Source organism: Kalmanozyma brasiliensis, assembly GCF_000497045.1.
Source record: "Kalmanozyma brasiliensis GHG001 unplaced genomic scaffold PSEUBRA_SCAF3, whole genome shotgun sequence".
Classification (NCBI taxonomy): Eukaryota; Fungi; Basidiomycota; class Ustilaginomycetes; order Ustilaginales; genus Kalmanozyma; species Kalmanozyma brasiliensis.
Window position 1 is genome coordinate 2,152,706 of NW_015961970.1, and position 13,753 is coordinate 2,166,458.

The 13,753-nt window shown below is 59.4% G+C and overlaps 6 protein-coding genes across 6 annotated transcripts; 3 read left to right on the plus strand and 3 right to left on the minus strand.

The window, feature by feature from the left end:
• Positions 1–373: 373 nt before the first annotated feature.
• On the plus strand, positions 374–6,034 carry PSEUBRA_004649 (Armadillo-type fold; the record flags this gene model as incomplete). The annotated part of the gene is made up of 1 exon (XM_059465348.1): positions 374–6,034. The coding sequence occupies one exon, from the start codon at positions 374–376 to the stop codon at positions 6,032–6,034; it is 5,661 nt and encodes a 1,886-aa protein (XP_059320577.1).
• Positions 6,035–6,189: 155 nt separating this feature from the next.
• Positions 6,190–7,993, minus strand: PSEUBRA_004650 (WD40 repeat; the record flags this gene model as incomplete). Its single annotated transcript, XM_016438178.1, has 2 exons — positions 6,190–7,214; positions 7,444–7,993. 2 exons carry the CDS (start codon positions 7,991–7,993, stop codon positions 6,190–6,192), a joined length of 1,575 nt encoding a protein of 524 aa, XP_016291717.1.
• Positions 7,994–8,660: 667 nt separating this feature from the next.
• On the plus strand, positions 8,661–10,364 carry PSEUBRA_004651 (Zinc/iron permease; the record flags this gene model as incomplete). The annotated part of the gene is made up of 1 exon (XM_016438164.2): positions 8,661–10,364. One exon carries the CDS (start codon positions 8,661–8,663, stop codon positions 10,362–10,364), a length of 1,704 nt encoding a protein of 567 aa, XP_016291718.2.
• A 115-nt stretch (positions 10,365–10,479) lies between these two features.
• PSEUBRA_004652 (Golgi to ER traffic protein 1) lies at positions 10,480–11,187 on the minus strand (the record flags this gene model as incomplete). The annotated part of the gene is made up of 1 exon (XM_059465349.1): positions 10,480–11,187. One exon carries the CDS (start codon positions 11,185–11,187, stop codon positions 10,480–10,482), a length of 708 nt encoding a protein of 235 aa, XP_059321540.1.
• A 301-nt stretch (positions 11,188–11,488) lies between these two features.
• Positions 11,489–12,847, plus strand: PSEUBRA_004653 (Regulator of chromosome condensation, RCC1; the record flags this gene model as incomplete). Its single annotated transcript, XM_059465350.1, has 1 exon — positions 11,489–12,847. The coding sequence occupies one exon, from the start codon at positions 11,489–11,491 to the stop codon at positions 12,845–12,847; it is 1,359 nt and encodes a 452-aa protein (XP_059321541.1).
• Positions 12,848–12,875: 28 nt separating this feature from the next.
• Positions 12,876–13,724, minus strand: PSEUBRA_004654 (uncharacterized protein; the record flags this gene model as incomplete). Its single annotated transcript, XM_016438187.1, has 2 exons — positions 12,876–13,578; positions 13,651–13,724. The coding sequence occupies 2 exons, from the start codon at positions 13,722–13,724 to the stop codon at positions 12,876–12,878; spliced, it is 777 nt and encodes a 258-aa protein (XP_016291720.1).
• Between the last annotated feature and the right edge of the window lie 29 nt (positions 13,725–13,753).

Here is a 13,753-nt window from a genome sequence, read left to right on the forward strand (position 1 = left end):
CCGTTTCTCATCGTCTCTCTGCTGCGCTGCTTTAGTCAACTGTACCGCCAGGAATAATCTAATCTCGCTCGAGAGGGACCCTTCCTCCTTCTCCTTTAGCTTCTGACCCACAACAACGATTTCGCAGCATCTTTGACGACAGGGCCAAGGGTCGTAATCGGATGTCTGCATCGTGACAAGAACCACCAGCTTCTTGCAGCCCGGCTCTCTGCTTTTCCAGCGCAACAGCTACGAGGTCGCCCCACACTCTCTCGTGACGACATTCCGCACCTACAGCGACGCCTTCTCGTCCACAGCACAGTCTGATACCTACTACTACGAGCTTCTGCTGCTGCTCGGATGGGCACACATAGGCCTCTCGACAGTTGTCAGCATGGCTCACCTTGCTGCTCACTTTGAGCCGCCCGAGGCGCGCCGGCCATCTTCGTCCTCCTCGCCCGCGCCGCACCCTTACATGGTCGAGGCCACGAATCGTGCCTCTTCATCTCGCTCCGCTCAGCAAAAGCAAAAGCAGACCATCTCGCAGATGTCGGACTCGGGGACCCTCACACGCAGCACCCATTGTGCCAATCATCTTCTCGATGATTTTGGTTCATTGAACAATCCTCGCGCCGCGTCGGGAATGGATGCGGACACTCAAGCGGAGGAGGAGGACGATGCCTCGACAGCGAGCGGGAAGCGCCACGGTGCGCTTCTTGTGGAAGAGGTCAACGAGTGGATGCTCCAGCACTCTTTCTTCCACTGGGGTCTCAAACGACACATCACCCACGGCAACCCCAAACCTAGAGACGAGAGGGACCTTCCGGACTGGCGAATGCGCGAGCGACTACGAACCGTCACAGCTGCGCTCGTCATGTGTCTCAACATCGGCGTCGACCCTCCTGATGTCTCCAAGACCAATCCATGCTCCAAGCTCATCTGCTGGATGGACCCAAGCTCGCTCGAAGTATCAAAAGCACTGCCAGCCATCGGTCGCAACCTGCAAGCGCAGTTCGAGACGCTCAGCACCAAGACACGTTACAAGCAGTACCTCGATCCCATCGTCGAAGAGACACGGCGCTTCTGCACCACTTTGCGAAGGGCAGCCAAGGACGAACGCGTGCTGTTCTACTACAACGGCTACGGTGTGCCCAAGCCGACTCCAGGAGGCGAAATCTGGGTCTTCAACAAGGCGTACACGCAGTACATTCCCGTCACACTATACGACCTCCTCACATGGCTCGGAAGCCCATGCATCTTCGTCTGGGATGCCAGTGCTGCTGGCAATGTCGTCGTCAACTTTAAACGTCTTCAAGAGAGAAAGGCAGAAGAGGAGGCCACACGCTCGCAACGGGACAGAGATGGCCACACGCGTTCCAACGACCGCGACCGTTCCAAGACAAATGCCGAGGCATCATCATCTGCCAAGAAGGCCGGCACGGATCCCGCATTTACGGAAGAACCGCACTTCCCACTACGCGAATCCATCCACCTTGCCGCTTGCGGTCCTGACGAGGTGCTACCGATGAACCCAGATCTGCCAGCTGATCTGTTCACCTGCTGTCTCACCTCTCCGATCGAGATCTCCCTCCGCTGGTTCGTGCTTCAGAATCCCCTGCCTTCCAAACTCAACGTCGACATGGTCATGAACATCCCCGGTCGATTGCAGGATAGACGGACACCGCTCGGTGAACTCAACTGGATCTTCACCGCCATCACCGACACCATCGCATGGACTGTTCTGCCGCGCACCATCTTCCGTCGTCTCTTCCGTGACGATCTCATGGTAGCCGCGCTGCTCCGAAACTTCCTCCTCGCGGAACGAATCATGCGCTTCTACCACTGCACACCGATGAGCCATCCCAAGCTCCCGCCGACACACAATCATCCGCTCTGGGACAGCTGGGACTTGGCCGTCGACCAGTGCCTTGCTCAGCTTCCGGCGTTGCTTGCCAAAGAGCGAGCGCAGGCCGAAGCGGCCGAGGGTGGGCCACCCGTGCCGCCTCATCTGGCGTCATTTGAGTATCGTCACAGCACGTTCTTCAGCGAACAGCTCAAGGCATTCGAGGTGTGGCTCCAGCAGGGAGGTGTCAGCCGGAAGGGCAGGAGACGCCGCGTCAACGCCGCCATCACGCCACATGGCAACCCATCAGCGGGTTTATCGTCCGCAGCAACAGGTGCGGACCCAGAAGCCTTCGATGACGACGGAGACGTGAGCCCAGTACGCGAGCCCCCTGACCAATTGCCCATCGTTCTGCAGGTGCTGCTATCGCAGGCGCATCGTCTGCGCGCTCTCATCTTGCTCAGCCAATTCCTCGACCTCGGCCCGTGGGCAGTCAACATGGCGCTCAGCATCGGCATCTTCCCCTACGTGCTCAAGCTTCTGCAGAGCCCTGCCGCCGATCTCAAGCCCGTGCTTATCTACATCTGGGCGCGCATCTTGGCAGTCGATCGCAGCTGTCAGAACGACCTGCTGCGGGACAATGGCTTCATCTACTTTGCCGGTGTGCTCAGTCCTTTCCAGAACAACAATGTCGGCCAGAACGCCGGCGGTGGCGGTCCGTCCATCCCCATTCCCAACGTCTCGGAGCATCAAGCCATGTGCGCTTTCATTCTGGCCGTCTTCTGCCAGGACTTCCCAGCAGGGCAAGCAGCATGCTTGGAGACGGACGTGATGCACTCGTGTCTGGAGCATCTCGAGGACGACGATTTCCTTCTGCGGCAGTGGAGCGCACTCTGTCTGGCGCAGCTGTGGGACGATAACGAGGCCGGCAAGGCGCGAGCCATCTCGCTCGATGCGCACGGCAAGCTGTGTTGCATGCTCGGGGACGTCTCGCCCGAGGTCCGAGCTGCGGTTTTGCACGCGCTCGGCACACTGCTCGGTGCGAGCGGTTCTAGCCAGGACCAGGTCGACATTGTCTCGTACACGAGGGGCGAGCCAGTCCCTGTCCCCAACAGCAACCGACCCGCCTCGCCAAGACGCTTCTGCCCCGGCACTGGCGCTGCCACCGGTCTTCCACCAGCCAAGCAACGGGGGCTCGAGATTGGCATCGCCACTGCTTTGCTGACGACCAAGGGGGATTGCAGTCCGCTAGTTCGCAAGGAGCTCGTCATTGCACTCAGCCCAGTCGTGGCGGAGTACAAGGGCTTCTTCGTTCTCGCTGCTTATCTCTACTATCTGAGGGAATCCAGCTTGCAGAATCCTCCATCGCAACAGGATGCAAAAGCGTCGAACTCACGCACAAAAGCAGGGCTGGCATCGGGCAGCGACACTCGACGCGGCTCGCTGGCCTCCCTGGGCCGAGGCTCGTCAAGCAAGAGCGTTTCCGGACGATCTGCAGGCGCACTCGCAAACGAGGAGGCGCTTCTTGCTCGTCTCGCATCCAAGCTCCTGATCGAGCAAGAGATCGAAGAAGAGGATATCGCCAGCATCCCCGCGTTTATGACCATCTTTGTGGCGCTCCTGGATCTCAGCGTCGACTCAAATCCCGAGGTGGCCAACCTAGCATGCACGGTGGTCGACTTCGTCATTGCTCTGCTGCTCGAAAGCAACGTCTCCAGCGCTGGTGAGAGCGTCTTGAGAGGCTTTGGAGGGGCTGAGGTCATTTCTCGATTCACGACACCGACCAGCACCGATGCCGCGCTTGAGGGGTATTTCCCACTGACACCCCGATCTACTGGGACTACACCCGGCTCCATCGATGAGATGTCGACGTCGCAGATTGCTGCACTCAATGGTGCTCATGTCCCGCCTTCTGGCTTTGGCACGGGTGGTTCAGGACCGGCTCGACCAGGACAGATGGTGCGGGCGCAGTCGCAAGCAGCTCCCAAGCGCTCATCGACGCTCGCCCAGGCAGTTAAGACGTTTGCTACGCTCGGCTATTCGCGACCCGCATCGCCTGTTGGATCGGACCACGACAGCATGGGTCGGCCTTTGTACGGAGAAGCAGGACCATCGGGCATCCCACCACCAGGACCAGCAGTTCTAGCACCACGTCGAAGCCCAGGCACAAAAGCAGCCGCGGCTCAGTACAATTCCCCCTACCTCATCAAGGGTGGAGCAGGTGGGGCTACGACTCCTTCATTGGAGGCGCCTTCCGCGGCATCGATGCCCTCTTCGCCGCTCAACTCGACATCGAAGCTCGGCAACCGCTCGCAGAGCGCCGAAAGCCTGTCGTACATCAACGGAAGAGCCGATCGCAAAAAGACCGCGAGTTCCTCCAGTGGCATCTCACAATTGCAGCAGTCTGCGAACGGCAACGGCAATGCGCACGACAGCAGCGCCGAGCACCACAACGGGAGTTCCCTTGATCAGCAGCGCTTCTACGGGGATGAGCTGGACACCGACCCGCATGTCGCGGTCGAGGACCATGTCAAGGTCGGAGATGCACTGGCCGGTCTCATCGCTATGGACATGTACCGCTTCCGGTCGCGCTTCACCGGGAGCGCGGATGGCTCTACGCAGAACACGCCCGCATCGTCACCCGCAGTGACTCGAGCCAGTCGATGGGGCTTTGTCCCCACTCCCGGCAGCAGTGGTCTCAGCACGCCATCTGGCTCCGTTGGCTCGAATGGCGCTGGCAACGAGCTTCGCGAGACACTCCCGCTCAAGAGCCGCCTCTTTGCGTGGTGCAGCGAGTACTACATCGAGCCGCAGATGAAGCAGGCGGAGAGCGAGGAGCCGGGCAGCATCAAGTACAATGTGCAACACTGGAAGAAGCAGCGCAACAGCCGGCTCACCGAGCACTCGCTCGAGATCGCCGACGCCGCTGCGCAATCCGCCTGGACCGAGCACGGCGGCTACATTCGCAACGGCGCAGTGCCGCACCTGATGCTGTTCCACCAGTACGAGAACCATCTTGTGACGGCGAGCGATCAGGACACGGTAGCTGTATGGGACTGGGAAGAGAAGCGGCTGCTCAGTCGGTTCGCCAATGGCAATCCGGCGAGGACCAACATCACTTCCGCGCTGTTCATCAACGAGGACAGCGACGCGATGCTGCTGGTCGGTTCGGCAGAGGGCAACGTGCGCATCTACCGCCACTACGACTCGCCTGCGCATACAGCCGGCTTCCGCGGTCCCGAGCTCGCATCGAGTTTCCAGGCGCTTCCGGACTTGGTGCGGAGCAAGCGACCGAGTGGACTTGTGGTCGACTGGCTGCAAGGATCGGGCCACCTGCTCGCGGGAGGTGACAGCCGCGTGATTCGAGTCTGGGACGCACACCGCGAGCTGTGCGTCGTCGACATCCCTACGCGCGCCTCGAGCTGCGTCACCTCGATCTCGTCCGAGTCGGATTTCGGGCACCTCTTCGTCGCGGGCTTTGGCGACGGTACCGTCGGTGTGTACGACCGCCGCAATCCACCGGAGGCCAGCCTCGTCCGGCTGTGGGAAGAGCACCAGACATGGGTGCAGAACGTGCACCTCCAAAAGCGCGGGTCGCGCGAACTCGTCACCGCGTCCGTCGATGGCGAGGTGCGACTGTGGGACATGCGCGTTCGCTCGTCCATCGCCCGCTTGAGTCTAGGTTCCAAGTTGGGCGGCAAGATGTCGTGCATGGCGGTTCACGAGCGCATTCCCTTGTTTGCTGTCAGTTCGGCACCGAAGCCGCTTCGTCCTAGTGCGTCACCTCAGACAGTGCTGCTGACGCACCTCGAGACGCTTTCGACGCTGGGCAAGCCCATTGTGCGCAACTTTGCACCCATGGGTTCCACCCAGCATCTGGGACATAGCACGCTGCTGTATCCGCCGGAAGCGGTCAACGCCGGCGCGGCGCATCATCATCATTTGCATCATCTGCACCATCCGGGTGAGACGCACCACGGCGTTGGCAGCGGCTTCCAGGCGATGCCGGGGAGCAATGGCGGTGCGGGGGGGAGTGGGATGTTGAACCCGACGAATCCGTTGCATACGTTGTTGCCACCCGCGACGGAGATTCAGCCAAGTAGTTTTAGCCCCGCAGTGGGGAGCATGGCGTTCCACCCGCACCTGCCCATTTTGGCGTTTGGAGGACCGGATAGCATGATCGAGCTGCGCGAATGGCCAGAGACGAGCTGAAATGCCATCAGATCTTTCCGCTTCCCGACTCGAGTGCTGTGTGAGGCCTATGGCGAGTTCTCAAGATCGATGGTCACACGAACACACACATAATGAGGAGGTGGGTACAAATACACAGGCCTTGAAGCCGATACGATTATAGCAAATGCAAAGATTCAAACAGAGATGGTCTTGAAGATGTTGAAGCCGTCCAAACTGGTAGTAGCGAGCATGCCGGGAACCTGCGGGTGCCAGTGGAGTTCCTTGCAATCCGTCAAACCGTGGTGGCAGAACAACAATTGGGGTGGGACATCCTTGAGACCTGCCTGGGCGGTCTCCTCGTCATCCTGTTCGACCGAGAGGTCCCAGAGCGTCACTTGATCGTCGCGACCGCTGGCGGCGAAGATGCTGTCCTCGGTTGGATGCCATTCGACCGAGCTAATGGGAGCTTTGTGCCAGTCGAAGTGCGCGACGGGCACCGGGGCGGACGAGTTGGGTTTGAAGTGTCGAAGGTCCCACACCTTGAGTCCTCCTTCATCACCACCCGAGACGAGAAGGTAGTCGGTGCCCCGATTCCACGAGATGACGTTGACATCCTGACTATGCGCCCCGTCAACAGAGATGACACTCCGACGGTTCTTCACCCTCACATCCCACACCCGAATCGAACGATCCGCGGAACACGACGCGAACACGGTCGGTTCCTTGGGCGACCACTGCAGGTCTTCGACGCTCGACGTGTGCGATGTGAACGGCGTAGGGTTGGTCGTGAACCCAGCATTGCCCGCGGTGGTGAGGAAGATCTTGCTGTGGATGTCACCCGTCAGCAAGCGGAGCGAGGAGGCACGATTGGAGGACGAGCCGCCGTTGACGACGCCCGCCCAGTCCATCGCGTAGCCCTCGACACCCGCGTGGGCTTTGATGGTGTGCAGCGGCGTGTTGACGCGACGCGAGTCGTAGGATGTGCCAGGTCGGTCGAGCGCGTTGAGAAGAGGTCGCACGTCGAAGATCTTGACATCGCCGAGTTCCGACCACGCAGCAACGGGGTATGGGTCCAAGCAGGGTTCGAGGTCGGATAGTGGGGTGGAGGTGGGTGCCGCGCGGATGCGGTTGATCCCGCCGGTGACGGGGATGGATTTGTATTCCAGGATTGCGTCGTCGTCCAGGTCGTTCTCGTCATCATCCTCATCGTCAGAGAGGCCTGCAAACGCGAAGTATGCGGGTCAGCGGATGTTCCATCGACAAGATGTGAGGCGGAACGGGGTGCGCGGGGTGTGTAGGCTCAGAAAGTAAAAAATTAGGTAGCTGAGATGTTGTCGGCATCGAGCTACGTCCAAGCCCCACAGGGGCAGGATACAGCTCATACAGCCAAATGCCTCAAGGCATCATTGCCGTACCACCCTTTGCATGTCCCTCAAGATGAAACTTACCATCGTCGTTCTGGGTCTTGTGCAGCTGGCTAGCCTTCATGACGTAGATCTCGTTGCGCGAGGCGGTGTCCGCCTGAGTGCCAGCAACCATGTAAGATGTGTGCGGGTAGCTCTGTCGATCGTTTCCGAGGTGATCCTTGAGATGGTCAAACGAGAGACACGGCCATGTGACGTTGAGACGGTGGAGCATCTCGTACGCGCTCTGGTCGGCTTCGAGCGTTTGGCCTTCTTCGAGCTTGTTGACACCAGGGATGTAGACCTGCTCTTCTGGCTCGGCAGCTTCGGCGTCGTCTTCGTCGGGGCGCTGGATCTTGCCGTCCACTTTGACGCCGTCGACCTCCATGGTCTCGGCGTCGTCATCGGAATCATCGGAGTCGCGAGCGGCGATGACAGCGTTGACATCTTCCTCGTCGTACTCGTCTTCGAACTGGTCTTCGAACTCGCCCATGTCGTCATCGCCGTCGGCATCCTTGACGCGGTTGAGTTGGGAAGGGGCCGAGGTGGTGGCCGCCTTGCCCTCCAACGAGGGGGAAGAAGGGCGTTTCGACATGCTGTGTGAGATGGGGGAGGGATGCGATGGAACAAGGTATAATGAAGATGCAGAGGGAGCAGGGGGTATATTTGGTGAGCCAGGGTGGGTAGCTGGATAGAAGAGGGGTAGGAAGAAGACTGAAGAGCAACTACGACTTTATGAGGATCAGCGACGCCTTCAAAAATTTCTTCTCAGAGCGAAGCTTCTTTCTGCGGCTTCGAGAGCCAAATTTTTGGTAAAAAAGAAAGGCCACGGATGAGCAGGTGTCACGCTCACGTAATTGTATACTTCGTGTTAGGCCCACCTGCCACGATAACCGCGAGGGTCGCTTCGAGGTCTTGGCTGACAGTTCAGCAAACTCAGAAGCCCGCGCCATGGCCGAGAAGACTTCGAACGTGCAGGCACTGACATTCTCAGCTCAGCCATGATTTACACGTTCGTATCACCATCCATTGCAATCCGCCACAAGTCACCAGTCCACCCTACCAACCACCATCACCACGCTCTTTTGGGCTCGACTGCCTCTTGACAACTGCGTGTCTTCGTCAAGCTCTTGTTTCCTTCGCGCACGAACAAAGACAGGAGCAACGACGCGATCACAACTCGATGCAGTCTCCGTGATTATCAACGATTCCACCAGCGTCAGCAGCTAGCTGTGGCCACCATCTCTTAGCGGACGCCAGCCATGTCGGGCTTCATCGCATTTGTGCTGATGGTGAGCGGCATGGGCGTCGGCACGCTCGTTTGCGGCCTCGCACCCCTTTCGCTGCCCTTATCGCACCGAATGATGCGCGTTCTCGAGGTCTTTGGAGCCGGTCTCCTCGTCGGCGCTGCGGTCACTGTCGTTATCCCGGAAGGTGCGAGCTCTCTATTCTCGAACATAGCACCGGAATCGCACGCAAGCGTCAACGCGTACGCAAACATGTTGCATCCTGCCGGTGCCGTCAAGCCATTCGCTCCACTCCAAGTTCAGACAATACCAACGCAGTCAGCACAAGAGCCATGGGCCTGGTCGTTCGTCACGAAGCGATCAGAAGAGCCTGCACATGATGGCGAACACGAACACCAGCACGAGCACGAGCACGATCATGCCAACGATGACCACGACCACAAGGGATTCTCCCAGTCAGACGCCGAGCATCGTCTCGGAAGCAGCATCCTCTTCGGCATCGTACTCATGTACATCATCGATCAGCTCACCTCATCATCGGGGAGCTCGTTGCCAGCACACAACGACAAGACTCAGCAAAACGGGTCTTCAAGTCACAATCACGACTATCCAACACGGCCGCGGCTGGAAACACATCGACTCTCCAAGTCATTCCACCACAAGAACGACCCAACAGCAACGCCCACGGGGATCCACAAGACAAGCAGCAGAGCCTCGTTCACCATCTTTGATCGATCACAGCACGGCATCGCCGACATCGACGAAGAGGCACAGCTCAGTTCAGCCAGCGCGCAGAATGCGTCCAGCCGCAACGAGCCACATAGGCGCATCGAGAGCGCAGCAACGGCTTCCAGCAGCAACAGCGATCAGGATCTGCCAGACGATTACGACACTCACGATCCAGAGCACTATCACCACGCCGACCTCAAACGCGTCTCGTCCGCGCATGGTGGCAACAACGAGTGGACCAGCTCGCCGCGCAGCAGCACCACGCTCAACCGCGAAACGCCCGGTCACGAGTCGTCCTCCCCTGGCGCACCCCTGCTGCACCGTCGCGACTCGACGAACAGCACCGGCAATGGTCGACCTGGTTCGAAGCGTAGCAGATCCATGTCGTCATCACAATCAGGACCGTCCAGTTTCGGGCAGGCCATGACGACGATCCTTGGTCTGCTGATCCACGCTGCCGCCGATGGAATCGCCATGGGTGCCTCCGCGCAATCAGGTGATCAGACCCTCACCATGGTCGTCTTTGTCGCCATCATGGTGCACAAAGCTCCCGCCGCCTTTGGGCTGTGTGCCATGCTCATGTCGCAGCGTCTCTCGCGCACCTCGATCCGCAAAGCCGTCGGCGTCTTTGCGCTCGCTTCGCCCCTCGGTGCTGTTCTCACATACTTGCTGCTCGCGCTGTTCTTTGACGCGGACGTCGCATCAGTTGGACCGGCCGCAGCGGAACCAGCGGGAATTGATGGGAAGAGCATCGGCACCGCCCTCGCCTTTTCGGGTGGGACTTTCTTGTTTGTTGCGTTCCACGCGGTGCTCGAGCTGGCGGGCGCCGAGGCGGATACCGTACCGCGGATGGGCGGCGACGAGGCGGGAGAGGTGCAGATTTTGGGTAAGTGGTTGAGGATCGTCTTGTTGATCGCTGGGTCGTGCACGCCGAGGTTGTTGCAGAGCTTGTTGGCCGCGTTGGGGGCTGGTGAGGGGCATCATCATTGAGGTGAAGGCGGTGATCAATTGTATTTGTACCTGTTGATGATCAGACACACCCTCATCATGATTGCGTCGAATGTGCAGTGGGCGCTGCTGTTGCTTTTGATTGCGTGAAGGTAAACTACAGATCCTGTTTCTCTGCCGCGGCTGCGTTGGTGCGTCTCCTGGCCTGGCCAGCCTCTGCTGTCCTCGACCCTGCCTGTGCTGCCGCTGCAGCCTTCTTCTCCTCCAACTCCTGTTCCACCTTCTCGACCTTTGCCTTGCTCAGCACCTCCTCCTCGCTCTTTCCGGGCCACAGATTCCCCACCGCCCCCACCACCGCAATCAACGTCCTGGAACAAACCATCTGCCAAACCGTACTACTAACTGCGCCCTTTGGAGCTCTCGGCAGGGCCAAGAACCACCCCAGCGGTCCAAACCAGCTATGCTCCCCTGGGGGCAACCAAAAGATCGGCGTCTTGCTATACCAGCTCGTCACTACAAAAGGCAACACCGTCGTCAGCACAAACATTACGCCTTTGAAAAGCATGTTGAACGTGCTGCGTGCGGTGCTCAGCGAGGCATTGGTGCGTTCGAGGTCCGCAAGGGACTTGTCGACCTTGCGCCGAAGTTTGGCCCACTTGGCAAACTGATCTTGCGAAGAGGTGGCGGCGAGCTCGCGTTTGGTAGAGAGGATGTCCCGACGGAGGGAGCGTTGGGAGGAAAGGGTGGAGCGATGGAACACGGAGGTGTAGAGGAACCAGAGGATGTCTTGCAGTCGCGACTTGCCTAGGAGGGTGATGGATTGGACCAGGAGGACCGAGAGGAGGATCACGAGCGCTGGATGCATCGTGCTAATGAGCTGCCAGACGATGCTGGGACGAGAGCCAGCGAAAGGGCGATTGGAGGATGAGTGGATGGTGTGGTTGAGGGATTCGATGGTGGACAAAGCACTCCTCGAAATTGACCCTTCTTCGCGTTCGGTGAGAGAGAGGAAATGCTGCCGGCCGGATGAGGTGGGCACCTCCACCCCCACGCCCAACACTTCTTCTCGTCCTCAAAGCTTCACTTCTTGGTACTCCTCGAAGTCCCATCATCACAGACCTTGCTTCGACCTCGCTCTAGATTGTTGCAGCCGCGATGCCTTCAATATGACAGACTCGGCTCCCGCCGCGAAAACGAAGGTCTTCCTTTGCGGCACGAACAGCTTCCAACACCTCCTCCCGGACCGCCAAGGACAACACGGCGGAGAGCTGTTCGGGCCGCACGACCATGCTTCGTCCATTCGTGCCACGTGTACATTCCAGACACTCTACGTCGACGGACATGACACAACTCGCGCTGTAGGAGAATCGAGCGACCTGCTCGAGAATGCGATCGGCCTGCTCGATGGAGCGAACGAGCTGGTATTTGTGGGTCAGGACATGGTGTGCGCTGTGATCGATGCCGAGGAGGACAGGTGCGTGTCTGTGAGGTATCAGGAGGAGAACGTGATTCTGGTGGAGGGATGCGGCTGGAAGATGGCGGCGGCAGACGGACGGGGGAGGACCATGGCGGTGGACCATGAGGGAAGGGTGCACCTGTTTGACTCGGCGGCGATGTTCGAGGCTGCGAGTGGGGAAGGAGTAAATCAAGAGGAGATGAGAACGAGAAGACGTTTCACGGCGCGATGGCATGGATCACAAGCGCAGGCAGACAAGGAGCTGGCCAAGCTGCCGAACTTCGAGAAGGTCTCTGCGGGCAATGCACACTTTGTGCTGCTCGCTCAGCCATCCGAAGGATCGCAACAGCAAGGGTCAAGAGTATGGACGTTTGGCGATGCCCGCTTTGGAGCAGTCCCACTGCAGCCCTTCGAGTACACCACCGTCGTCGGCAAGCTGCCAGACTCGGATGCATCGCCAGCAAGGCGCACCGATCCCACCGACGTCCCCTACCTCATGCCCGTCCCGCACTTCGACGCGGACCAGGGCTTCCCTTCGCGCATCGCGGACGTCTCTGCGGGCAGCCGACACACGCTCGTCCTCACTGTCGATGGCGACCTCTACGGATGGGGATGGAACGAGTCAGCTGCGCTTCTACCTTCCTCCTCCGGTAAATCATCGTGGGAGAACAACATCGTGGCCGAACCGACGCTCATACCCATCGTCGATCCTGCAGACCCCACTGCCGAGGTGGAGATCGTCAAGGTCGTTGGCGGTCACGAACGGTCCTTCGCAATCACTTCGACCGGTCGGCTGGCCATTGCGGGATCAAACGAGTTCAACACCCTCGCTCTCTCACAGAGGGATTTTGGGACAGTGGAGAAGAAGCCCCGCTTCGAGCGCGAGTTTAGCCAGATCAAGACCGAGTATGACTGCGTGAACGGCTTCCAATTGCATCCGTGGCTCGGGTTGCCAGAGACGGAGAAATCACTTCAATCTGCCCTATGGCATGGCTGTCGAGCTGGCGAGAAGGTGCTCGACATCCACACTTCCGCCTTTGGCACATGCATCACGCTCGAAAAGTCATAAAATGTATTATACAGCATTGTAGCAAAACCTAAGCATCCTTCATCTCGACGTCTGCAGCACCGGCACCAGCGCCGGGGGTTTCGTCCTCGAACGTCGTCGCTGGCACCGAAGCGGCGAGGTCGGCGGTGAGAAGCGTATCGTCCTGGTCGGCGGGCTGTTCGGCCTCTGCACCCTCTGCGAGGGCTTCGAGCTGCGCATCGGTCGGAACGTCTGCTGGGAGGGGCTGGTCGTGCAGCTGCGACTCGACCTGAGGTTGGACTTCCGGTTGCGGTGACGGCTCTTCCGGCGATGCGACAGGTTCCGTTGCTGCGGTAGCTGCGGGAGTGTTGGCGATGGAGTCCGTTGGCGTGTTGTCCGCAGTATGGATGCTAGATGTGGGTTCGGAGATGGTGTTCATGTGCGGAGGGATGGCTGATGCTGGCGCAACCGGTGCGGGTGTAGGCGGCTCTTTGGGAGCAATGGTCCCGAGACCACCTCCAACACTGGAAAGGGAGCCACCAACGGGAGCCGCGACCACGGGCGCATTGTGGATGCTCTGCACGGGCACCTCGACGATCGCTGCATCATCCGCAATGCGGTCTTCCGCCAACACGTCCTGCTCTTCGGGGAACACGATCGGGTCTCCGGGAACGCGGACCCATTTGAGGATCTTGACATCTACACTGGCTGAGGTTGAGGCAGTACCGTCGGCCGAAGTACCTGTGGGAAGCACCCATTCCTGACGCCATTTGCTGCGAATCAGGGGAAGGTGAACGTCAATATGATGTTGGATGGCAGATCATGAGAGGAGCAAGCAGACTTACGCGATGGGCTCCACAGCCTGACGACGCACCTCGTGCTCGATGTTGGGTACGAATCGTCCGCCGAATCGAGACATTGCTGGTTCGAGTATGTGGTGCAGCGGTG